Source organism: Tympanuchus pallidicinctus, unplaced genomic scaffold, assembly GCF_026119805.1.
Source record: "Tympanuchus pallidicinctus isolate F22 unplaced genomic scaffold, pur_lepc_1.0 scaffold31, whole genome shotgun sequence".
In the NCBI taxonomy this organism is placed as follows: domain Eukaryota; kingdom Metazoa; phylum Chordata; class Aves; order Galliformes; family Phasianidae; genus Tympanuchus; species Tympanuchus pallidicinctus.
The window spans coordinates 4,731,740-4,757,872 of record NW_026294749.1 but is presented as its reverse complement, the minus strand read 5'-3'; the positions used below and the strand labels follow the sequence as shown (position 1 = coordinate 4,757,872).

The 26,133-nt window shown below is 43.1% G+C and overlaps 1 protein-coding gene across 3 annotated transcripts in view; it reads left to right on the top strand.

Annotated features, from left to right (window-relative positions):
• Positions 1-26,133, top strand: part of F13A1 (coagulation factor XIII A chain) — a 71,685-nt gene that overhangs the window by 9,304 nt on the left and 36,248 nt on the right. Inside the window, exons 2-5 of one of the 3 annotated variants that reach the window (XM_052697868.1) lie at positions 1,396-1,552; positions 5,041-5,192; positions 11,146-11,334; positions 21,600-21,851. In XM_052697868.1, coding sequence (XP_052553828.1) covers positions 1,396-1,552; positions 5,041-5,192; positions 11,146-11,334; positions 21,600-21,851 — 750 coding nt within the window. Of the gene's footprint in view, positions 1-1,395; positions 1,553-3,899; positions 4,127-4,150; positions 5,193-11,145; positions 11,335-21,599; positions 21,852-26,133 lie in introns of those variants that run through there. The other 2 variants (XM_052697866.1, XM_052697867.1) reach the window with 2 other exon arrangements.

The following is a 26,133-nucleotide window of genomic DNA, read 5'->3' as shown; positions in this document are numbered from 1 at the left end:
TATCATCTTCAGGCTCAGCTGGCCAAAGCAAGGAAGTAGTCCACCCCCATTTTTAAGAGATGTTTCTTCATTATTTAGGACCTCAGCTCTAGCAGAACATAAACCAGTAAACAAAGCTGGAGCCCCTGAAGATCATCTCTTATGAAATACCTCTTTGGCCTAGTTTGGCTATCTTTCTGTGAGATAATTAAGGCAACTCTGGTACAAAAACAGTGAAATGCTTTGAATTCAGATGTCAGTAGGAGTAGGAGTGGGAACCTGGATTGTATGCTCATAACAGCCAACGTGATTCTTTTTTTGTTGCAGTTACTACATGTACAGTTATGTTTATGTCTCAGGAAGAAAGATGCCTTCACATGAGTACAAAAAGATAAGTGTCTTTTCCAACCTTTAACTCATGAGCTGGCATGTGCTTCAGTGTAATCTGATACTTATTGTTGGAAATGTATTTTACATAATTGGCAGTGGCAGCCGCATAATCTGAGAGGGAAAAAAAAGTGTATTGAACTGTATACTATGTATCACTGTTAATGATTTTGAGTGGCATCTATAAAGGATAATGTAGCACTTGAAAGTTATGCTTCAAAACCTAGATAAAATTCTTTTCTTTTTTCATTTCTAAGCTGCATTTCTTCTCACCTCGTTGTAGACGTTGGCTGTATAGATGCTTACGGTGGGATCCATCACCTCAGGCTCCCTTTGCAGTCAGTACAAGAAACAGGCACTTTTAGGCCATGATTCATCTGACCTATTTACATGTGTGCTGTAGGAGGAGATGAATCACTGCCTAGACTGCATCTCTGTGGAGGATAAAGAAAACCTAAGATGGCCAGCTCAGACGTAGATGCTTATATGGATCTACAGATTGAATTTAAACTTGTGGTTTGGAACAGTATTTTTCAGAGAAGAGTTAAAATTTCTTAAGCCACATTTTCTTAGCAGAATGTGTGTATGAATATATGTATATATATAAAACAACCATATATATGTATATATATAACCACATATATATGTTTTTTTTGTTGTTTTTTTTTTTCCCTGCAACAGAAACATTTGCAACAATATCTTTTGAAAACTGGCCTTATATCCCCTGCTCCAAATGTTCCACCATCTGAAGATCTGCCATTTTGTCTCTCTCTGCCTCTGCCCCTCTTTCACACATACTGTCTTGTACACATGCTGTATTTCAGAGCTGGGCCTTCTGAACGTTCAGCATTAGTTCAAAATATACTCCTCTGTGAGTGGTAGCCAGAGCTGCTAAACACATAGAAATAAATGAGCTGGTTTTGGTTTTTAAAAAATCAAAAGCAAAATATGCGAACCAAACCACCAAATGAACAGTTCTGATATTTGCTTCTGTTTAAAAATAACATTTTTGTTCATATTTTCTGCTAGAGTCTGCTCTACTCTGCCTCCTTGGTAAGGCAAGGCATTATAGGGAGAGAGATATTGGTTTCTGGAAGACAAGTAACGATGTGGAAGGAAGAGGAAGACAGACTTGGTCATCTAAGAAAGAGTGCAAGTTTCCAAGTGAAACTCCAAGAAGAAAGAGGTAAAGGTGTATTATATGTAGATTACTGGTTTATGGGAATAAGAATTATTTCCTTCCAGGGATGGTTATGCATGTACATGTAGTACCATGTCCCAATGCATCTGAATTCACAACTAGACTGCAAATGGGCCCAAAGGTAATATTTGAGGGAGTAAAAAAAAGAAAAAAATTAAAAGAAGAAGAAGAAAAGTAAGAAAGGAATTCACTGTTTTGCAAAGCATTACAATGCTCAGCTGCTGCCAAGGAGTTCTCAGTGTAGCTAAAACAGTGGTAGGCAAAATACCCCTGCCATCCAGCCACTGGCACGCAGCACAGCAAACCATTTACATAAGCACCTGGCTGAGGAGTTTGCTTATGACAGATCTTCACAAACTCTTCTTTCTGTCTGTAAAGCTTTACTGACTCATGTTTTGTGGGGTTTTCCCCTTAAACTTGTATCTAGCATGGAGTAATGCTGACCCTCATGATAACAGAAAACTGAATTTGGGATAACCCTTCGCAGTGCAAACTTTCCAAACATTTAAGAGCTTTTCTGTGGTGATCATGAGGAAGGGCTGTCCATCATTCAAAGTCTGTTGTGATCAATGGGAAGAGCATCTACAACTGCAAAGGTCTTTAGCAAAAGCCACAAGCATTTGATGGCTGAGTAACAAGCATGGTCTCAGCCCTTTAGCAATGCAGGAGTTTCTTCATGAAGAAAGATTGCTCTTTCACCGGTCATTCCAGAACACCATTCATTAAATATAAGGCCCTACAGGAAAAACAGGCCTTTGTGTTCTCTGTGCCCCCTCCTGAATCAGCTCTGACGTCAGTAGTTTCAAACCATAGATGCTAAATTAAGGCCAGTGCAGTCTAATAGGCAAGGAAGGGCAAATGCTAAAAATTCAAGGTAATGAGAAAATACCTGGCATCTGGAGCTGTCATAAGCATGAATTTACATCACTCCCCACAAAATAAATAAATTACAGCCTATGAAATGTTACTCTCCCTGGATGCAAAGCTGCTGCCAAAAATTTTTCTCTCTGTGCTTTCTCAGTGATTGTCAGCTTCTGCCAAATGCTCCGAAGAGACCTGAAGGGGCACAAGGAGAGACATCTACAACTGCTGGCTTCTGAAGCATGAGGGCTGGGATCATTTGGCTGCATCCACTCACTGCCGTTCCCACTCTGACTGAAAGTTTTCCTCCTGGCTCTGACAGCACTGCAGCCACTTGGGGAAGCACATAACTGCCTCGGGAGATGGAGTTTCGTTTTTGTGTTGCAGGCCTCCAGCAGGCACGGCACCAAGGCAATATTTACTTCAGTTTCTGTAACGTCATCACAGCAGCTGCAGTTTTGGGAACTGAAGTACTGGCTGGAAGTAGAAGGAGAGGCACACCATGCAGAAATCAGAGTGGAAAAAAGGAGAATTGGCAGCCAGCCTCCTCCCCCAGAAAGCTCATTGTGTTCCTGGGTGTCAGGGGCATTGCTTGCCCAACAGATGGTTACCATAAGGACCATCTGCAGAGAAGAGAGTCCGTAGAAACTGCAGTTCAGGACAACAGCAAGACCAGATCTCTCCTGATGGGGTGCTGGCACACTTGGGGGAGCACAGCAGAAGAAGTACAGTGCCCTGGCCAGGTGGCTTTCTGTGCTGTTTGCCTAGCAGTCTGCTGCAGGAGATAAAGGAGTGTTTGGGGCCCTTTGACTCTGAGGTAGCATAGTAGCATAGCACAATGCTCATGTGCAGATAGTGAAGCTGGCTCCAAAACCTCTGCAGTCTGAGTCTCAGCAAGCAATCCTGGCAGTCCCCAGTTACGTTAGAGCTTAGTGAAACTGAAGAAAGTTGGTCTGTAGGTAAAATGCTTTCGTCAGGTACTGCTCCTGACACAGGTTGTTAATGATACACAAATTATCATGGGTAAGAGCAGAAGGTCAGTTGCCCTAAACAGAACTGATTGGAGCACAACACCTTAACTCTCCTGAATTGCACAGTTTCTCATGGAAAAGATCTTGTTTGTTGAGCTGGCAATGAGCTTTCCATGCTCTTGTGTCCCATAGTCTTAAGAAGGACTGCTGTGAGGCACCATGGAGAGAAAGCGTTGCTGTTTTCTACCTTGGAGTACTCTGAAAGTCAGCACCTCAAGCTGCAGTGCAGGCATCTTGAGATAGAGACACTATTAAGACTGACAACTTTGTGTCACTCAGAGAATCTCTTCCACTTTCTATGCTCTTGTACCATGAGAAGCTCTACTCTATATCACTAAGGACTGAAACTTCAATGCCTGAGTTGTTTCCTTAGCCCAAGAACTCTGAAATACTCCTGATAAGTGGTTCCTGATGAGAGGTGGGGGAAGGTAGGCAGGCAGAGGGAGGGGAAGCAAAGACGTGCCAGCAGTGGTGGCAGATCCTTGGAGATGGTGTGGGGAGGGCTTGGCAACCCTTTCAGCACTGTCCTATTGCAACAGGAGGGAGGAGGATATACAGAAGTTACTTAAAAGCCCTCAACTTTTTCAGGCTTCTATTACACATCAGAAAATCTGCAAGGGAGAAGACAAAATTTTTTTTTTTAAAAAAAAGACTATCTGAAAAGAAGGTACCCTTGCTAACTAGAAAACTTCCTTTAAGAGCTTACTACTACTAAATAATTGCTGTATTTTGAATTGATGTTTTCAGGAGCTTTGGGAAGAAGCTGTGTTCTCAGCCATGAATATTTTCTTAGATGGATGGTGTGGCTCTTTCGTTACTACGTGCTTTCACTGAAATAGATGTGAAAGCAGTTTTGACTAGCTCAAAGAGAAGTCTCTGATCAGCCTACATCTGAGATTTCCCTTAAGGTTGCTTGTGGGAGAGAAATAAGTGGATAAGTGCCTTTTTTTCTTTCTTTTTTTTCCGTCTCTCTTTCTCTCTCCTCAAAAGTGGGTTCTCTGTGTGTAGGAAATAGTCCTTTGGATATTGGGTGTTTGTGTGCATAGAGACAAAAAATACAGTATTTCAGTAATCATCTGCAGAATGTTGTGGGCTGTAGTATTTGAGATGATTGCAATATAACTTAGACTGTCGTTTTTATTAGAGAGAGGTGGTATGCAATGTACTTCCTAGGAATATAATTTGTTATTTAGGGTGCAATAATATTGTTTTAGAGGGTGGGAAAGATGGTAATTTTCCACCTTTTTACCAGAAATTCCCAAATGTTTTTAATGCCCTGCTTCTCCTAGACAAATACTTCTGTGTTAAGTTTTCCTTTCCTCCTTCCACCCCCCTTCTTCTCTTATTCATGTGTTTTGACAAACACAAAATGGCTTACAATCCTCAGAGAGCTGTACTCCATCATTAGACTGATGTTTTCTGCCTCTCAGTTTTTATTTATGTGAATCTAAAAATGTGTAGCTCGCTGGCACCCCACACTGTTTCCGGTTTCTCCCATCTTATATGTGCCACGCTGGCTCGTGTGTGCTTTTTCCTTGCACTTTTTCTTTCTTACGTGGTATTACAACGTCTCTAATACAGGATGTCTGAACCAACGAGCACCAACAGAGAGAAGAAACAACCTCCCCTGAATGGGCGAAGAGGCCTCCCATCAAACAACTCCAATGCTGAAGAAAATGATGTCCCTGAAATGGATGCTTTTGGTCCGATACCTCGAGGATTTAATCCAAAAGGTACAGTGTAAAGTTTAAGACATACGTCTGGTTTTGCTTCTAACCTTAGAGAGTGGTTTAAAGTTGAGAGTATTTTTTTTTCCAGTTTGATTACAATCACAGAGTAACTTTAGCAGGACTTCCTCGAGTCTTTAAGTTTGTGGCTGACTGTTCTCGGGCTGGGCTGGTTGAAAGCTCCACTTTGCAGGGGCGACAGAGGGGTGTCACTGAACATCTGGAGTGGGAGAACGCATATATAGATAGAGTTTCCTAACCAAAGTCATCAAAACTTGTCATTGCCCTCAGTAAAAATCCTGTCTCTGGTCGCTTTTTCCTAGCTCTGGACCAGCCCCTTTCCTTGAAGCAGCTGGTGGTGAAGCAGGGCAAGACACTGATCTGGGTTAAAAGCAGGCTTTTGGACAGGAGAAGTAGAATAGAAAGTTGAATTTAGTACTTTTTAGTTCCACTTCAGCCTGGCTCACCTGTTGGCTTCAGGAATGGGATGAAGGAAGTAGAAGCATCCCCTTTTATTGGCACTTCTTTATACAGGCTTAAACTGTGAATCTGCTGCAGAATGCTTTTACTAGATGGTCAACTCACTCATAAAAATGGCTGATAAACCCAATAATTCTCCTGTGGAAAGTGTTTTAATGGTTTGGTTGGAGAGACAAAATATAATTCTGGGGCAAGGAAAATCAGAGTGACTATATTTGGAATGAATCTGAAAAGCACAGACAAGATTTAGAGGAAAATGGAATTGGATCCTGAATGAGACACCAACACAATGATGGGGTTTTTTTTGTTTTTTTTTGGTTTTTTTTTTTTGCCTAAGATTAACAACAGAACCTGCTGCATGTAGCAACTCACAAATGTGAGATGTGATGATACTTAGTACTCATACGGAGCTTTTCATCTGGGGTTGAAAGAGTGTTTAATAAATGTGGATGAGCATTAACTGCTTCATTTTACACAGTAGAAAACAAGCAATGAGATTTTCGGTGACAAGCGCAGAGTCCTGTTGGAAATCGTTATTTCTGTAATCTTAATCATCTGCTTTGCCCATGTCCTCCCCTTTTATTACACACATGTTGCTTTAAAAAGCATTTCTTTAAAAAATGCCTGAGCAAACCAACTGGAATGTTAAGATGGTAGGAACTTTGCTTTAACTTTTTCAGACAACCCTGTAGCTCTGGGAAAAATATGAGTGTTTAAATTGTCAAAGGTAATATAATACAGGTCCTGACTGTGTATATTTTCAAATTCAGTACACCTGGTGCAGGATACCTTGGAGGGAATGCAGTCTGTAGCTAAAATGCATCAGTTCTGAAGGAAGGTTCCTATTAGCCTGTGGGGAAACCTCATTGCAGCCTTCCAGTACCTAAAGGGAGCCTACAGAGAGGAGGGGAGCCAACTCTTTACCAGGGTAGATAATGGCAGGATAAGAGGAAATGGTTTTATATTGAAAGAGGGAAGACTTAGGTTGGATATAAGGGGAAGTTCTTTACCAAGAGAGTGGTGAGGTGCTGGAACAGGCTGCCCAGAGAGGTTGAGGATGTCCCATCCCTGCAGGTGGTTGGGGCCCCGGGCAGCCTGGTCTAGTATTAGGTGTGGAGGTTGGTGGCCCTACATGCAGCGGGAGAGTTGGAGGTTGTTGATCTTTGAGGTCCCTTCCAACCCAAGCCATTCTATGATTCTATGAAGCACTTAATATCAGGCTCTGAATGAGTGTGGTGCTGGGAGACAAGAGCATCTCTGTTTTCTGAAGTGTAATGGGAACGGGAATGTGAGGTCAAATGAGTTGAGGCAGAAGGCTGCCTCATAAGGTGATGCTGCAGATGAGAAAACAGCCCTTGTCCAAAGCAGGAGTTTGTGTGGCCAAAGGATCAACTTGACTATGGGACTAGTATGGCTGAAAAAATAAATTTAATTATTACAGCAAAACTCTTATGGTACAGCTGGGTCAGCTCTGCTATACAGTTCTGCTCTGCAGTGCTTGTAGCAATAATATGCAAGGGTGACCTAGGTGGAGGAAAGGGAAGGGACGGTAGCAGCATTCCTGCCTCAGTGCACATCAGCTGTGATTTAAGCCTGTAACACCAGCTGATGTATATGTGTTCCCTGGATACTGTTTTGCGGTAGGATGTTTAAATCACCTGTCAGAGAATGTTAAATGTATATTACCAAATGTTTTCCACACACAACTCAGATTGGCACTTGTGTTTGGAAGCTGAGCCTACCAAGAGCAATTGCAGCACTGGGGTTGAAGTGAGAGCCTGCAGGCAGAGCAGGAGCAGCAGGGTACTGCAGGGTGAACATGGACTTTGCCATGGACTTCTTGCACCACCTTCATCCTCTTCTCCTTCACACTTCCATACTTGTGGGTTGTCCAAGCCTTTTGTAATGGTTTGTGTATTTCACTTCCACATCACCCTGAAAAAAAGCAGGCCAATGCTTTTATCCCTGCTTGTACAACTATGGTGCTTTCTAAGCTCTGTGGTAGGATGGGACATTTGCTGTAAACATCTAAATGTTGGTGTCTTCATCCGTGTCAGATGTTAACCAACACAGAGCTAGCCCAGCCGGACGTGAGAATACAGTTCTTACCAACAGGCAGTGAGTGTCTCTTCCAGGGTGTCTTTCTCAGCTCCAATGGCTGCGGCAAGCAGATCTCACCGGCCATAAGACATTACATGTCTGGCTCACAACATTTAGATGCCTATGTTTAAAGGACTTTGTCTTGAGCTGAATCCTGCCCTTGTTCTGTGCAGTGTAGGTGTCTACAGCTGAGCTACTCACCCTCGTTTCCCTTGACAGCCAATAGAGAGAAATAGGCATTTTTAGGCTGTGATTCATTTGACCTATTTTAGCTACTACTCTAGGATGAGGTAAACTCTGTGCTGAACGAGCTCTCTGCTGACACCCACTTCAACTGCACTGAATCACAGCCACATTAAAATTGGTGGAGACCGCAGGGACTGCTGCCTCCCCAGCCTGGTCAGCTGGCTGCCTGCTGCAGGCTTCCTTGGCAAGAAGCCTGTGTTTCTTTGTACACCTGTGCTGTGTCCTCCCCATGGCTCTTCCTAGCCACCTCATCTCCCCACACTGTTATAAGTGGGCCTGACGCACGCAGACGGCTCGGTGGGAGGACACAGCCTTGGGGCTCCGCAGCCTACAGGCTGCCCACATGGCCTCCTTTACTAAGCGTGGGGACTGCCAGGGAATCGTACATCCCCTGTTGGCAGAGACCATCACCTCCTTTAAAAACTCCTTGGTATGTAACCCGGAATCCTTTCTCTTTTGTCCTCCAAGAAAACCTGATGATTGCTGGTTATTTTTGGAATTGAAAAGCAGCACAAGACTGTGCTCGTTTATTCATTTCCAACCAAGGTTAACATAGAATCATAGGCTTGTAGCATGGCTTGGGTTAGAAGGGACCTTAAAAGCCACACAGTTCCAACCTCTTGCTGTGGGCAGGGCTGCCATCACCAGTGGAGGCTGCCCAGGGCCCCATCCAGCCTGGCCTTGAGCATCCAGGGGTGATGCACCACAACTTCTCTGGGCAGCTGATGCCACTGCCTCACTGCCCTTTGAGTAAAGAACTTCTTCTTATCATCTCACCTCAATTTCCACATTACAAAAGCTTTAAGAAAACATGAGTCTGCTAGCTCTTGCACAGGAAGCCTACTTGCACTAAATAGTGGATGAGGCTGTGACAAACCATCACATAGATCTGACTTCAAAGGAGACCCCTGATGTCCACCCATCCCTCACAAACAGACAGGCAGCAATGTGTGCAGCGCGTGGACCTTTTCTTTTGATTACTTCACCCTACCCTGGTGAAGATGTTTGTGTATCCTGTTACCCTGCTCACTTTTGTCCTCTCTAATTACCATTACTGTAATTAGCACAGGCTCAGTCACAGGTCATCTTCATCTGACGAGCTCAAAGAAGTTCATTTTAACACCGAGAGAGAAATGTGTTGTGTGCAGATGTGTATGATTGTGTTTTGACAGCAGCCTTGTAAAGTCCTGGGAAAAAAATGAAGCAAAAGCTGAACTGACACCCCAGAGTGGCTGAGCTTTGTAGTTCCTTGAAGGGGTTAACTTGCAAAGGAAGGGCAGGGTCTCTTGCCTTTTGTTTCAGAGCATGAGATGAAAACACAACAAATGTTCAAAAGAATTTTTATGCCTCCCTGGAAGCAGGGAGAAGCTGAGCCAAACTTACTGATGGTTAGATCTCTCACAGAGCTGTGATGTGCAGCTTTTACATGGGATGTTTCTAGCCTAAGAGAGATAGGGAGAGAAAACAGCAGAGGCTCTCCTGTGCTCTCTTTTTACAGCCCTCCAGGAAATTTCTGCCTTGCATAATTTAATTATGACCTTTGTCAGCATTCTTGTGAGTGTGTGTGGGTAAGTTTTGCAAGGAGGGAGGTGAAAACGCTCCCTATTTCATAGAGGCACATTGAGAAATTATTTCTGAGCAAAAAGCATTTGAAGTTTCACACAAGATCCATCTCTGTAGCTCCAGCCAACACTAAGGCCAGTGGGGATCTACAGAAGTTATTCCAGAAGCCTGGAGAATTGAGCACAGAGTTACAACAACACTGCCATGAAGTTTTACCTTGCCCAGAGCCTTCTTGCCTGCTGTGGCTTCCTGCCTGCAGGAGAAAGCTGCCTGCAGAGCTGTGTTCTGAGGTTCTGTGCAGTGGGCTGTGTTTAGCTGCCAGTGACTTGACTATCCGACTCATTTGCTGAGTGTATCACTCGTGCTCGCAGTGTACTCAGCAGCAGGCCAAATGAGCCACCATGTGAGGACACACAGCTCTGCCAGCTGCTGGAAGTGTGCTCCTCTTCCTGCCAGCCATGAGTTTGGCTCTGTATTTGTCACTATAAAATGCAGAAATTGGCTGGTTTCTGTCAGCACCTGGAACTGCAAGCTGAGAGCTGCAAATCAAGCTTTACTTCTCTGTCTCTCTCCTCATGGCAATAATGGGCCTCCTGGCAGAATTTTCATGATTATCTGTCCAAGCATGAAGGAGGAAGAATGATGTTTGGTTCAGTTCTGTATGATTGCTCACTGTTACAAGGAACTGGCTGTGAAGCTACTGGGTACAGCTTCAGTGTGTACAGGGACGGAGCTGTTGTGTGTGAAGGCTTCCACTGTGCAGTTTCTCAGCATGGTAGTCACATAGTTGGTGGTGACTGCAAGTGCCTTTGGCTATCCAAGTGCCACCACACGCTGGTCATGAGCTGAGCAAGCCAAATGCTGACAGCTATAACCCTTTAGATAGCCCTGATTTGAAGGGAGTGAGTTTGCTTGTGCATGTTATAGATACCCTCTGCTATTTGACTATGACTTTATACTGTAATTGCATACTATAATGTCATATTGAGTTTTCATAAAAGATACTAATAGCAGTGGAGGTGTTCTGAGAAGCTGAGTCTAGACATGTATAATACACCAAAGCCTTATTTAATACAGGCACCCAAGCTCACAGCTGAAAGCAAGATCATTAAAGCCTCTCAGGCTCTGCAGCACTTGGTAGCAGTCGTGCTTTACAAACATTAACGTATGTACTTAAGCATCAAAAAATCCCTCTGAATATGCATTTTACATGGAGCCACAGCTGTCAAAGACCCTGATTGTGCCCAGACCTGCAGAAAGCTGATGCAAAAGGAAGGACAGAGCACAGCTCTTCCTGGCATCATTCAGCTTTCCACCCGTTAGAACCTGCCCTTTTTGTCATTGCTTTCACCATTTGTGAGAACCTTATGTCCTCTGCAAAAGCAGCAAGTAGGTGAAGAAGTTTCAGCCCATAAAACCCTGCTCAGGCAGAAAGGTGCTAGCCCCAAACAGATCCAGCACACTCTTGCATTTCTTGATGGAGCAAAACTGGAGAGGGGAGGGACAGGGCTTCTAATGCTGATGATGTCCATAATGTGACTGCTTTCTGTTCATTGATGTGCCTCTGCAGATTACCTGCGTGTTGTGGATATTCATATGTTCAAAGAACCCAATGAGATCAACAAGCAGCAGCACCACACCGACAAGTACTACAATCCCAAGCTGATAGTGCGTCGAGGACAGCCTTTCCAAATCCAGATTGACTTCAGCCGACCCTATGAGCCAGAGAAAGACCAGATCTGGCTGGAGTATTTGATAGGTAAGCACCAGGCAAAGACTGTTTTCTTAGCGAGTAAGGTAGAAAAGTCTGACAAACAGGAGCACATCAGTACTTAACGGCTGGGTCTTTTCCTATTCTCATTGATAAACCATAAACCATAAACCATAAACACGCGCTTAAACAAAGCCAAATAAATGGTTTTCTAAACAGGGTCTGAATCCTTGAGAAGTCAACAAAATTACTTGTGAGAGAAGGAGCAATACTTGGAGATTTTTATTTAGCAAGAAGCTATATTTTATTGAGCTTTCAAGGTTATTTGCTTTATAGCATATGGCAATGCTGAGAGGTAGATGGAATGGGAAACACCTATCATTAGTGTTCAGGAGATGAAGGGAGGAGGAGTCCGTTGTTTGCGGTGGGAAAGATGACCATGAGCTGAGATAACAAAATGTTGGATACACAAGGGGAAAAAAAAATAAGCAGAGCGGAAGAAAAGAAGGCCTTATCACTTTGTAGCCTGCATTTAGAGCCAACCTGGTAGCAAGAGAAAAAAAATCAGAGATTTTAGCTTTGGACCAGAAGCTTACTCAGATTCACAATGGATTTACTGCAAAAAGAGCAGAGAAAGCATTTTTTCTTCTTACTGAGAGATCTTTGCCAGAGACCCAAATCCAAATCTACCTGTTGTCTTACTGACAGTACAGGACTAAAGGAAGACATGACCTGGATAGAGAAAGGGGAAAGGCTGTGTCTTCCCACTGTGCTCCAGAGATGACCCTCTATTCATCACAGTTCTGGGAAAGCCCTTTCATCTGGAATAATCTGGGAGTTTCTGTGTTAAGACATTGATGTTCTGTCTATAAACTCTCTAAAATAGATTTGAATTGATGTTTGCATTTATTTTCCTTAGAGAAGAGGCTTCAAAATTTGCAACATCAGTTTGTGTTTTTTTTTCCCACTGTTGAATTATAATGACGTGGACATTTATTAGATCTGTTGCCTTTTAAAGCTAGATGGGCATTTATCTCTTAAACATATATGCAAAGAAAAGGTTACTGTCTGCACATTTTTTTCCATGAGTCTCTTCTTTCTAATTTAAATTAAGGTTGGAAGGCATGTTATGACAGTCCAGTGAGTGATTGGCTGAACAGCCACAAGTGCCTTTAAAAATTTAATATGCATAAATATCATTAATTCTTTTGGGATTTAATTAAATTCAAGACTGTTCCCTTAATCTTTATATGTTTAAAACAAACAGCTGTAGCAGAAAAGAAGTGGAAAATGGAGCATTTGTTTTTTATTGCATTGTGTGCTGTTTGCATTTGTTTTAATCCGTTATTCTATATTGGAAGAAGAAATCTAACACTTCTTTAGACGATGCACAGACCACTTGAGACAAGCTACTTGTTTATTTTACCTGTTGCTCTTTCCTAACACATATTTGTCCATGGTTTTCACTTTGAAACTCTAAGCTAAAAACCCTTTCATTCTCAGCCATGGAGGGAGTAGAGTTAAACACAGCCTGAGCTAGGGGAGATTTTGCAGCAAACTCAGTTCTGAGTGATGATTTTGGAGTTAGACTTGGGTGTGTGGTTGTCTTGTCTTCCCCTTCCCATTCTTCACCACTACTGTCCTTTCTGTGAAATGGGAATAGTAATGCTGAAGTCTCATGTGTAGTGGCTGGAAAACAGCTGAAGGAAAAGAGTTGTATATACAGAATAGTATACAGTACTACTGTGCTCTCCTGCTTTCAAATGTCTGCTTCTGCGAGCACCACTACCTTCTTGCTAGAAGGAATGTAGCTCACAGAAGTCCAGCTGGGAACCGAAAAGTTCAGGCTCCTCTTCTATCCTCTTCTAGGGATCAGTTAATACTGGATGCTCCACATCCAGTTTCTTGTTATGCACATTTGGTGAAAAGAAAGCGCATGTATTCTTAGAGGCTAGTAACAAAGCAGAACAAAAACAGTCCACAATGGACGAGGTAATAAAGGGAGTTGCAATCACATCACGCAGAGACGGTCTGCTTGACTCTTGCTATTCTCATTCTAGTGGCAAGTCCAATATTTGGTGCCCTGGAGGAGAATTCTCTTATTTAGCAATGGGTATCAAATGCCAAAGGTTTCAGTGCTGAGCTTGCAGACGTTTGTCACAGAGAGATTTGGCACATTTACATCCAGTACTTTTTTTATGTTTGTCTGCCTGAGGAGTGGACATTCATCTCCTGTAATGCAAGGTGCCTGGAAACCCAGTCCAGAAACACTGCCTCTCCAGCAGAGGAAGGAAGCAGGCACCTCCAGGTGGCAGTTTAGCCCTGCTGTCTTAAAATGGGACAAATTCTCTGCTAGATTTTTTTTTGTCTTCCTCTGTTGACTCCACTTCATAGTCTAAGCTTTGACCTTAAGATGACTGAAGGCAGGAGAGTTGAATCTCACCCTTCAGTACTGTCAAGAAGGAGCTACACCTAAGGCATGGCTCAGGCATCAACCATACAACAAACACAACCTGATCTCAGAGAATCTTTTTGAACAGAAATCGCACTGATGCCTGCTGGGAAAGTACTGAGTAGGAGAGTCTGAAGTGATGGATATGATGAAATATTGGCAGACTGCTGCAAAATGACCTTTCCAAGGAGCTCCTTCCTTGCCCAAGCAGTGGATTTCAAACAGTGCAGCAGAACCATAGAATACCTGGGTTGGAGGGATCTCTGGAGGCCCCATGTCCAAGCCCTTGCTGCAAGTAGGTCTAGCCTGATCATGCTGCTCAGAGCCTTGACCTTGGAGCAAGTTTTGGCTGTTTCCAGGGTTAGGAAGATTACCCTGAGCAAATGCAAACTAGGCTGTCCATGAGACATGGGCTCTTCAGAGTGTTTCAAGTTGCCATAAAGTATAAAGAAAGTTTTGGGAGGGACAGCTAGATTGTGTCCCAGATAATTTGGCTGAGAAAACTCAAATTCTCTCTTTGCAGGGCTGTGCCTGCAGTGAGGGCTGTTTACACAAAGCTGTTTAGAAATGATTAGTCCCCAGCACTGGAAATTTCCCAGCATTGATGTTAATCCAACACAGAATTTTTATCCATTGAAGATTAATTGTGCTCTATTACAATCCTGCTACAATGATAATGTCCAGATCTTTTGTGTATGTAGAGCTATTCTATTTCCTTTACTCCCTGAAATTTCGTTTTACATCTCTTTTTTGTTCCTGGTTTTCTTCTTTTGAATCATTAAAAAGATGATTAGTGAAGCACATAGAGACTGCTTAATCCTTCTAATTGATAACGAGTCGAGGATACCTGGGATAAATGCTTCTCACGTCACGTGAAATCTGGTCTCAAACACTCACAAAGCATTCAGCATCTTTTGTTTTTTTAAATCTACAGTCCATTTGAGACTATTCACACACAGCCTACAGTCCATGGGATAAATTATATATATATAGAGAGAGAGAGTAGAAGTAAAATAATTCTATACATAATATATATATATATACACACACTTAAATATATGTAATTATAGAATTATTTTGTAAATATATATATATATATATACACATATTGAATTATTTTACTTCAATCTCTTGAAGGTCATTTTGAAGTCCTTCTGGGATCATTCCTTATGACTAAAGTCCTTAACAGACTGTTTTCCATAGGTAATCATTGGTGAAAATGGCTGGAATGCCAACGTGAATTATTATAATTCAATTTCTCACATAATGCTTCATTAAATTAGAACTGTACATATGTATGTACATATGTATGCCAAAGTGTGGGAAAAAGATTGAGTGTACCAAAAATCTACATGGAAAAATATCCATGTATAAAGATATTGTTCCTGTTCTTGTGCTGGACTTCAGCCCTTCTTCAGTACCTGTGTTTTGGGAGCTGGTTCATTACTTCATTTATTTCTTTTCTTGCAACCCACTTCCTGTCTTTAAGGAGAAGAAAGGTGAACATGACCTCTTAGGAAGAACTCATTTTAGTGGTGTGGGGATGAGATAAAAGAGCTGTCTGATTTGAAGTTTCAGTTTACTTGCACCCTTGAGGAGTCTGGAGGAACCAATGAATCCTTCATCCACCTGATTCCCCCTGGTTGCCACCCTCGTGGTGATGTGGGGTAGAGTTTGTGCTGCTGTTGGCTTTCCACTGTCTGAGCTCTCATACCAGGGGTAGCCAGGCTGGCATGACTGCTGTAAGGTTGCCCCAGTCACTGCTGCACTGGTAGTGATTTCACTCAAAAGCAGACATATGATTAGATAGGCCTTCAATCTTGCTTTAATAGCAGTTTCCTATATGTGGCTGTAAATTCTGGAATGGCTGATAAGTTTATATGGTACACCCTTACTCTAATGATATATTTCCCCACACCCTCATAAATTGTTGACTATTTGTATTTTACTTCAATGGTTTCATAAATCTATATATATGGGTCTAGTTCTAAATATTATTATGAAGCTTCTATTCATTGGCATACTTCTGAAGTGATCATAAATTTCAATCCTCTAGGCTACTGTCACCTTTCCACACGTGTGAATGTGTGGGCACCCACTGACCTGCCCTTCTGTACCTCTCAGGCCATAAATCATCAGCTTCTGGCCTGAGATGAGAGCAAATGTGTACTGCTCCCTTTACTGCAGTCTTCCTAGACCAGGTCCAGAGGAATAATTATAAACAATGAAAGCAACTAAGGACAAAAATATGTTAGACCTGATCCCATATGGCTTATTTAGTTGACATTAAATTCTAACCTATGATCAGAAGGGCATTTGAGTATGACTGAATAGCCAGGGATCCAATGCAGATTGCCTCAGAATCAGCAGCGCTCCATCTCCCTGCTTAATGAAAAGCTACAAAGAAATGAACAGTTACAGAAACCTATGATGATCTAAACAAGGAGACCAAGCCCACATGGTTTTCTATTTTCTCTGGAAGGTTCCATTTGGAGGAAGAAAGGGTAATTTATTAAGCCCCAGAACACATTTCCTAGAAATTAATTCTAGGGAGAGAAAAGACATGTTTGCCAACTCCTAACAAAGAAAAACAAAACTCTCCACTTGCTGAATAAAGGCACTGGGGTATTTATTCCCTTCTGGAATTCCTGCCCAGGCTCTAGAGGAGCAGAGAGAAGGGAGTTCCTCAAGATGCTCCATGAATTCTCTCTTTCAAAAGGTTCTTTTATTCTTCCTTTGCATCTCTATAGCAGCATCAAGTGGCGTTTAAAATTAGCTGTATTATTTAATGCTTTTAATAGCTAAGGCGCATGACTCAGATGTATGTTTTACAACTGTAAAGTACTCATAATATTCACTCCTGGGGCAGAGTGGTCAGATGTTAAGGATTTCTAACTGGAGCTACAAGCAAAAATTATTCGAAGATATTTGGGTTTCCTACATTTCCAAGTTTGTTCTGCTGCACTTCTGAAGGCAATGGGACTAAAGACACTGGGATTTTTAGGAAAAAAATGTTTCTCCTAGCTTGTTATGTTTGAGAACAGCTTCTCTCTCTCTTTTTCCCTTTTCCTTTGTTTTTCTCACTCTATTTTCTTGTGTTTTCTGTCCCTTTGCCTTCTTTCTCTTCTCTCTCTTTCTCTCTCTCTCTCTCTCACACACACACAGCATCTTTCTCTTCTCCTCCTCTCTTCTCCTCTTACATTCCTTCTTCTTGTTCTTCCTTACAGTGGCTCCAAGCTCCAATTTGTTTATCAACCTGTCGCAATTATTATTCTTCCAGGGCCAGCACTGAAATAGATTCTTTACCCTTTGTAAGAGTGTATCCAAACAAAAAAAAAATGAGCTTTTCGGGGGAATTGTTAATCTCACTCTGTATAATGTATTTCCCAAAGGGCAACAGATTCCTCAACTCTTTTAAAAAAAAACAATCTTCTAATGAGGGTTCCTAAAAAACCTACTGAGAAATAGCTTTGCTCACCTCCTTGTCTTTTGAGGTGCCCTACTTCCATCAGGAGGGAGAAGTACACTGATGTTAACTATATCTTTCAGCCCTTTGCTACCAACTTTTCCCTCCTTGCTTCCTGCAGGAAAAGAGCCACTGACTTGCATAGGGCTTGCACTCATCAGTCCCTCCATGTTGTGCTGACATCGTGGCACTAGCTCACTGATGGCCATCTAGGAGCTACCTCATGCACACACATGTAAAGCAATGCATGTGGTCCCTGGGGATCAAGGGAAATACTGAACTAGGTGGAGACAGGAACTTCCAGGTGGCTGGGAAGGGAGGAGGAAGAGTGGTACTTGAGCAAGCCATGGTCTTCAGTAAGTGACTAGGGAGTAAAAGCAGCAGGGGGACTTGGCAGACTTGGGGAACTGGGGGAGGAACACTTGTGTTTTGCTGACTGAACTTGCTGTACCTCTCTCTCGCTCTCCCTCTGTTGCTGTAAATCCCTCACGGAGGCAGCAGCGTTATCCAGAATTAAACACAACTGATGGGCCCAGGAGCTGACATGCTAAGGAGCTGAGGCATATGTTAAGAATAACTCATTTTGAGTGCATCTGTGTGTAGCCATAGTCTTGTGTTTTAAATATCTCTTTCTTCTACTGCTGCGTAAATAGATTTTGGCGAGTTTTAACAAACACTGCTCTCTTCTTTCTGCACCTATAGAGTGGGTGGGGGGATGGGAAGACTATTGCATACATGCCTGTATTCACACAAGCTTCAGTCATGGTGCATTCACTCACATACTTATTTACTTTTAAAGCCTTGTGATGTAGCAACGAGGAGAAAAGAGCATTGCTTCTTCAATAGTGATTACAGCTATGTTGCTCCACTTCCCATGTACCTGGAAACCCGGATGTAGAGCAGAGCTGAGCTGCATCTGAAGTGAATAGGAGCTTTAGGAGCTCAGCTTAGGTAGCTACAGAAACCAAGGTGAGATAAGAAAGAAGAGAAAAGAAGTGCCAAAAAGGCCTGTGCACCGTGCTGCAAGAAGAAATCAGCATGTTTGTACCATTACATTTTCTGTAACTGGGATTTCTATAGAAGCAAAACAGCCGTTTGGCAGTGTCATGGTCAGTGCTTAGCCCTGCACTGAAGTACAGAGTGCTGGAGGCTCCTGAAGGAGGGACGCTGGGAATTCTCTTCTGCCCTGCCGTTCCTGGAAGGCAGGGCATCATCAGCTACCATTTAGTACTATAACTCTTCTGGGATGTAACAAGAGCCTATAAAAAGGAGACTCTCTCTATGCCTGATGGCATCAGTGCAGTGGCCTCCAGGCTTTCTGAATATTCATCTGTTTGCTGTTAGAGAAGAGGAGGTGGGGACATCCCAGCAGCATGTCATGCAGCAACTTTGTCTTTCAGATATAAATTTGCTGTGAAATGTCCTCATGTGAGGGCCAGAGCCTCCTATACCCAAAGCACAAGTGAGCACTGGGGAATGAAGCAGCCACAGAGAACTGGCTGCATATCATGCCTCAAGCTGCCAGCTCCCAGAGCAAATCAGAGCATGAGGGATGCTGAGCCAGCTGATGCTGCTGGCAGAAACGCCCTCCTGTCAGCATAAAAAGAATTTATCTTCACTGTGTGGCTCCTGGTACTGATATGCACCCAAGCACACCCTCCTGCCTCTCTGCATGTTGAGTTAGCATGAGAGATCCTGCAGAGAGTGCTCTGCCAGGAGTTCACAGGCTTTTGGTAATGAGTTTTTAGATAACACTGAATCTTATTCCTTAGAGGCTCTCACCTGGAATGTGCAGTCACCATTGTGCATTATTCCTTCTGAGAAAGAGCTGACAACTCAGATATCCCAATTATAAGCCAGAATTGGCCATACTTCTCCACTGCAGCCAGAAATGTGTGCTCAAGATGCAGAGAGATTCAAACGGCCAAGCCATCTTGAGAAACATCCCTACAGTGTTGATAAACAAAGTATTGAATCTATGTAGGGATGCTTTTGCCAGCAACCTTAGCATGTGATGCCAAGTACACTCAGCTTCATAGTGCTCTAGTATCAAGGCACCAGATGTGTGTATGTGAGACTAGTGTGGTTGGTGCTGTCAGGTGCCTGGATGTGAGATTACAAATCAGCTCTACAAGCTCCTGTCAGAAGCAACAATTCTCCTGCTCTTCCGTTTGCATTTTGGTATTCATTTCAGAAAATGAAGGAAGTTGTCCTCTCTTCAAAGAAAATGTTGGAAATGCTTCACTGGGTGCTTTTGAGAGCCCTGACCATCATCCCTGCCTTCCTCCTGGATCAGAGACTTATGCAACTGTTAGCGAGCAGCCAAACCCTGACTGCCAAATCATGTTTGCTTGTATATTCTGTTTGTAACATCTGCAAATTGTCCTGACTTCTAGGATATTCCTTCCCTGGCATCCCTGCTAAGTCTGCAGGTATGTAGGCAATATCCCATGCAGGACAGTACAGTGGCCTGTCTTTCTGCATGCAGCTGTGGGGACTGGCATGGACGCTGGGATGAAAGAATGTTGCTTACTTCTCAGCAGCAGCTACAGGTGCTCCTTTGTCAAGCAGCAGATAGATAAAGGTATCTTGTGGCTTTGCATGAAAGAGAACCTTTGTTGTTTTGAATGGTAAATGGGATTTTAGACATTGAGTCTTCAGATACCAGAGATATAGTACCTTGCTAAGCCTGGTAAGAGGTGCAGGTTTCCATAAAGATGCATTGCAGAGGCCCCATGGCTTCTTTGGGAACCTGTATTGTTCTTATGGGCGGACTCACTGCAGAGGAGTTCTTCAGCTTCCTGATTTCCAGCACACATAAGACATGGTCATGTGGGAGCGGAGTCACAGTGCAGTGCGTTCTGTCCCTGGTAGGCTCCTACAGCAGGCAACCTTCAGTGAAAGTGACAGCATGGGTTCCTAAGCACGTAAAAATACTAATCTTTCTCTCCCTCCTTTTTGGAAGAGATGAGGAAGATATTTAAATAAAAGTAGCACTTGTTAGTGGTTTTAAGGGATATCAGTTCAATTACTTGATTTGCTCTGCAGCTTTGTTTGCATGAACTGCTTAAAAAACCCATGACAACTATTCCAAAACTAGAAACGAAACATCTACTGGGGAGACAAGCTGGGTCATACCCAGTTCTGCTACAAAGAACAAGAATGTGTTCAGCTCTCAGATCACAATTGTTAGCAGAGGAAATACTCTTATCTGTTACCTCTATAGGCTCTTCTCTGTAGACAGTCTTTCCTTTGAAGACTTATTTTTGAAGTGTCCAGTGCTTTATCTTCTGTTGTTTTCTATTGATTTTACTCTCTTATTCCAGTCCGTCTTTCTTCTGTAGGCCTCTTCTTTCAGTTGTATCCCTTGCTGATTTGAAGGGGTTTCATGGGTTAGAGCATCCCTGGCCTTTAGGGAAACTGGGATATTTATGTGCACTGAAAATCTGCAAGATGGAAGTTTTTGTGTTCTGAATAACCTGTTGGATGAAGCTCAGTAATCCCAAATATCTTAGAAACATGGGGGGTCATGGCAGATCACAAGCTTCACATTCAAAGTTAGAGTTGCCCTTTCCCAGAATGTGACAGCGTTCAGATCTGGGTCTATCTCTGCATCAGCTGTATAAAAATAAACAAACAGGAAAATCAGTGCCCTTGTGCATTACATTTTTAAGCTCTAAAATAGTAGGAATGAAAAATAGAGAAGTCTGTCTCTCCCTCTGTGCTTTTCCTTACGGTACCGGTGAATGAGAATAAAACTTTAAGCCTAAAATCTGAAATGAAAAACAGACTTGAGAATGACATAAGGAACTCAGCCTTCTCGCAAGCATTTTTTTTAATCTCTAGCACTGGTTGGATTCCAGTTATAATTTGACTCTACCTCAGGCTCAAAGGGTATAATCCTTCCCATCTATTTTGAATTCTAGCAGTGTACATGTTTACATTTAGTTTGTCTGTCTAGATGCTTTTTATGCTTGACAGAGTAAAACAAGTTTCTTTCAGTCATGATTTGTCTGACTGTAAGGCAAAATACGAGCAGTACTTTGAAGGTGTGTCATACTTTGGGGCCCACTGCTTGCACAGACCATTTAGCTACCCAGCCAAGGTATGTTCATCCAGACTCTGGGGATCCGGAGTTGGTTCCCACACCATCTACAAGGTTCCTGGGGAGTATCCATTGCATGGGCTGCCTGCTGGGAAGTGGTGTATGCCTTCTGTGGCAGCAGCACCAGCAACTAAGTACTGTTGAAAGCTCTACAGAAGGCAGGTGGTTCCTGCCCACTAACATTTGCCATCTCTGTAGGAAATACACAAAGGGACAGAAGACTGTTGGTAAATGAAGAGATGCTAAAGCTAGATGAACCACATCATGGAGTTATCCCCTTCTCTCTCCAGGTCGCTACCCACAACCAAACAAAGGCACCTACATCCCGATCCTCATAGGTGATGTGCTGAAACCTGGAGAGTGGGGAGCCAAGATTACCCACAAAGACAACAACTCCATTCGCCTGTCCATCATGTCCTCTGCTACCTGCATCATTGGGAAGTTTCGCCTTTACGTTGCCATCTGGACTCCCTATGGCATCATCAGAACACACAGGAACTCAGCAACTGACACTTACATATTGTTCAACCCCTGGTGCCAATGTAAGTAGTTTCTTATCAGTGTCAAAGACTCACAGTTTTCTCCACTGGGCTCATTGGTTTGTGAGAGGGTGTAGTCCAGGAAAGGGAACTTGTGCCAAGGTGGTTGGAGGCCAGTCTGTATGAATACAGAAAGGATATGTTTACATTTACCTAATTGCCCAGAGCTAAGTATTACACTCTTGAGGTTGCCTTATGAGTGGGGCTACAGGAGCATTCTGTAGTTTTATGAGGCTGAGTTTGTGTTTACCAACATAGCTGGCATGGCATTGCTCCATTTTTGGTATTAAATATATCCCAAGGCTTTGCTCTGGTTTTAATAAACATCAGTGTGAACCTTCTGCCTGCCGCCATGTTCCTTAAACAGATAAATCAGTACGGGCATGTTTTTTTCCCAGGATTTGGTGTGGGGTAGGATGTAGTGGCACCCCATTCACAACAGCTGAATTACATTGCTGGTTGCCACATTTTAGGATGGAGCATCTGCAGCCCAAAAGCCTGCTAAAACTCAATGGAAGCTGCTGTCCTGCACAGTTTGGATGCACTCAGTCTGCTGCAACATGATTGGTGGCACCTTGCTGTTACACAGGATTTGACCTTATAACTTACCCTTAGCAGTGACTAATTACCAGCAACCTTGTCCTCTTTGACGAACAGAACATTTTGCAAATTAGCCCTTTTTGTAATCCAGTGTGTTAAAGAACTTTTGTTTTTTAAATCTCCCTGGACCAAGGTAAAATCAGCCCTTCTGCTGACAGAATTGCTCTTTTACCCGATGAACTCAAAGTGTGGTTTTAAGGAGAAGGCAAGGAGGACTGGTGAGGCTAGGTTCACCAGCCTTCTGACAGGATTTAGCACCGTGTCTCAGCTTCTGATGCTTGTAAGGCTCCATATCTGGCACATGTACTGCAGTATATTTAGGTCACCAGCTAACTATACAGCCTCCTGCCATCCTTCCATCATCCTTCAATTTTTTACCAGAGGATTTTCATCAAATAACCCCATACCGAGTACGGGCCGTCTTACCATGTGATGAGTAAGATTAGCATTATTAATAGAGCCCATTATTCAGCCACGCTACTGTCAGTACGTAATTTGTGCTGACTTCATTACTTACCCCTGGTCCAAGGGAATATAAGCAGTGATTAGCTTATGCATTATTTAGGAAGATATATGTTAATGCTGAGTAAAGTGGAGTTAGTTAAGCAGGAAAGGGAAGGGCAGGGCCCAAGGCCTCACAACACCATGAGGGACTTTTGAAAGCAACGTAGAGTTGCATACCTTAGAGACACATGGTCAGTTTATTCTGGGAGTAAGAAGAGTGGGTAACAGAAAACAAGGGATCATTGGCAAAGCTAAATGAACTAATGTGACACCCTGGCGAACAGACAAAGCCTCTCAGTGTTTTTAAAGGCAACATCAACATGTGCCAGTTCCAGCACCGGAGGTGTGATTCTCCACCCCAAGGCAAGAGAATCCTTTGGGTGGAGTCCTGGTTTCTCAATAGCCAGATTGTTAGCCAACATCTCTTTAAACAGGAAAAAACCACAGAGGAAAATTTTAAGTCACCTCATGACAATTATGCAGCCAGTTGGGGCTGAGGGCAGTCATAAAATGTAGAAAAAATGTGGTGGGGGGAGATTGGCTGCCACAGCATGTGTGATGGGGACCACAGAAGCTGACTTGAGGATGAGGTGAGCAGTAAGAAGGGGAAAATCAATCCCTCATTCACATCTCCTACTCATATCTCTGTATGCCCATGACACATGGGTGCTTTGCACTCACTTCCTGAGCTGAATGGGATCGAAAGCCAGCAAAACAAAATCCACGGTGTGGGAGCTCACATGTAGAGCTCAGAACATGCAGCAGCATCCATCAAGAAGGCTAACAGAGATGTCTACTGCAAGAAGGCAAAAGAGAGACTCAGAGCAGCAAGGCTGTGCTGTGGGGGTCACCCGCAGAACATCATGTCCTTGTCCCCAGCTTACGTGTCCAGGTGTGCCACAATGGATTCAAGTCCTGACCCTTGCTAACTATTGTAGCTTTCTTTTTTTGTGCGCTTCATTTGGATGTGGATTTGCTTTCTTTCCCTCCTAAGCAGTTTGGACTAATTGGTTCCTGTGTCTGCCTTTTCTCCTTTGTGTTAGAAGAGCAAGGGCAGTATTTCTCCATGCTTTGTCCTCTGGCTGGGAAAGTTTGTGCAGTGGAATGACAAAAGGGTATAAAAACTCAGGCAGTTAAACAGCACAGAAAACAATAGTTTGAAAATCTCCTGGACTTGTTTGCTGGGTTAATAGTTAAGAAGCAGAGTCTGAGTAAAAAACCTCATTAAAAAGAGAGAAGGCTGGGGAATGAGTGAATGGGGATTGTTATCACAGGGAGCAGAGTGCAAGCTCCATCAGTGTCTAGTGCAGCTACCCAACTCATCATTTTAGAGAAACATCAATGTGTCTGTGAGCTTTTCTTTAAGACAGAGGCACTTATGCCCTTTCTTGTTACTTCTTTTTTCATTGTAATTCAGTTTTGACATAATTTCCCAGGCTGAGATGCGTTTTTTTTTTCTACTGTTTCAGAGCAAGTCTGCATGCTTTACCAGTTAAGCTACAGAGCAGCCTCTGTTCTTCGCTTCCAAAATCATCAGATGCTTTTATATGGTTAAGGCTTATCACCAAGAATACTTTACAGATGCAGACGTGGGGCCCTATCTTGCAAAGTGATGTGCTTCTGCCCCAAACATTTTGGAATTCAGCAAGCAAGTGGATTGGCATTTCAGATACTCATGTGAAATTTCCATTAGTTAATAAGCAAAGTAAAGCCTGCAAGGATAGGCAACATCTTCCCTTCAGCTGACATAACAGGGAAAAACAGACATGCTCTTGGGCACACAAAGCCCTCTTCAATTCTGAAACAGGAGATACAAATGGCAAGTCATTAAGGATAACTTATTTGAGTATAACTTGATTCTTAGCAATATCAGACTACATGAAAGTGGAGAATGGCTCCTTTGATCTAGGTACTGTGAGCTCCTCTCTCTGAGGAGGTGCTGAGCCAGCGACATTCTGCTTGGGAGCACTCAGTGTCTATCAGGAAAAGACTCTGCATGTCTCTTGTGGCTCTCCTAGGTGGAGATGCATAGCGTGTCTGTAAGTTGCAGACTCATGGGCTGAGAATTATGTTTCATTCACAGAAGCTTTCTGCAAAGTGTTTTAGATTAGAGCAATTAAATATGTTGCAGTCTTGGTGACTCAGTTGACCCTGCTACCCATGTCCTTCAAACATCCTGTTACAGTTTGAGGATTAGTAGCATGTGGTTGCCTTTGGACATCTCTAATATCACAGAATCATGGAATCATTAAGGTTGGAAAAGACCATTAACATCATCAAGCCTAACTGTTCACCCATCACTATCCATCATCAACATGCCTATTATACTGTCTCTAAAACATTAAATGTGATCAGGCATCCAAGTTTGACTCGGTAACATTTTCTGTTATTTGTAGCCATATATTAAATTTTATGTCTGCTACCGTAGATTCCAAAAAATTCACAAATTCAGAGCTTCGTATCTCTGCTACACTCACAGAGACAAGAACCAGCCATTGCACAGCATCATCCAAAGTGGAGTGGACTTCGTAGATACCTGTTTTAGCTCTCGCTGCAATGTGTTTGCCACAGTGGTGTTCTCCTCCCAGCAAGAGCTTGTCCAGGTTCCCATGCTAAAGGAAGGCCAGATCCTGAAGGCAAACCACCTTCATCCATCTGCAGGTTCTGCTGTGCTCAGCTGTCACTGTGTGCAGGAGAAGATGACATTTCCAGCTCCAGTGGTTGCTCTGCTAGGGCAGGAGTTTCCCAGGTGCATCAGTACCAGGAGGGGCCTCTCATGGCTATTCACTTTCCTAAAGGGACATAGCTTTTCTGTACTTCTTACTTCTTTCATAAGGAGTTTTTTTCACACAGAGGGTGGTGAAGCACTGGAACAGTTGCCCAAGGAGGCTGTGGATGCTCCATCCCTGGAGGCATTCGAGGCCAGGCTGGATGTGGCTCTGGGCAGCTTGGTCTGGTGGTTGATGACCCTGCATGTAGCAAGGGGTTGAAACTAGGTGATCATTGTGGTCGTTTTCAACCCAGGCCATTCTATGATTCTATGATTGCATGAGCTTTTGTACAGTGGGATTTCTCACCTGCACTACTGTCCTCACGTGGAATGTGTTTTCACCTTATCTATCTTCAAACAAAGAAGCGTAGAGGATTATTTGCTTCTTTGTAGCACTGCTAGCTAGGGTCT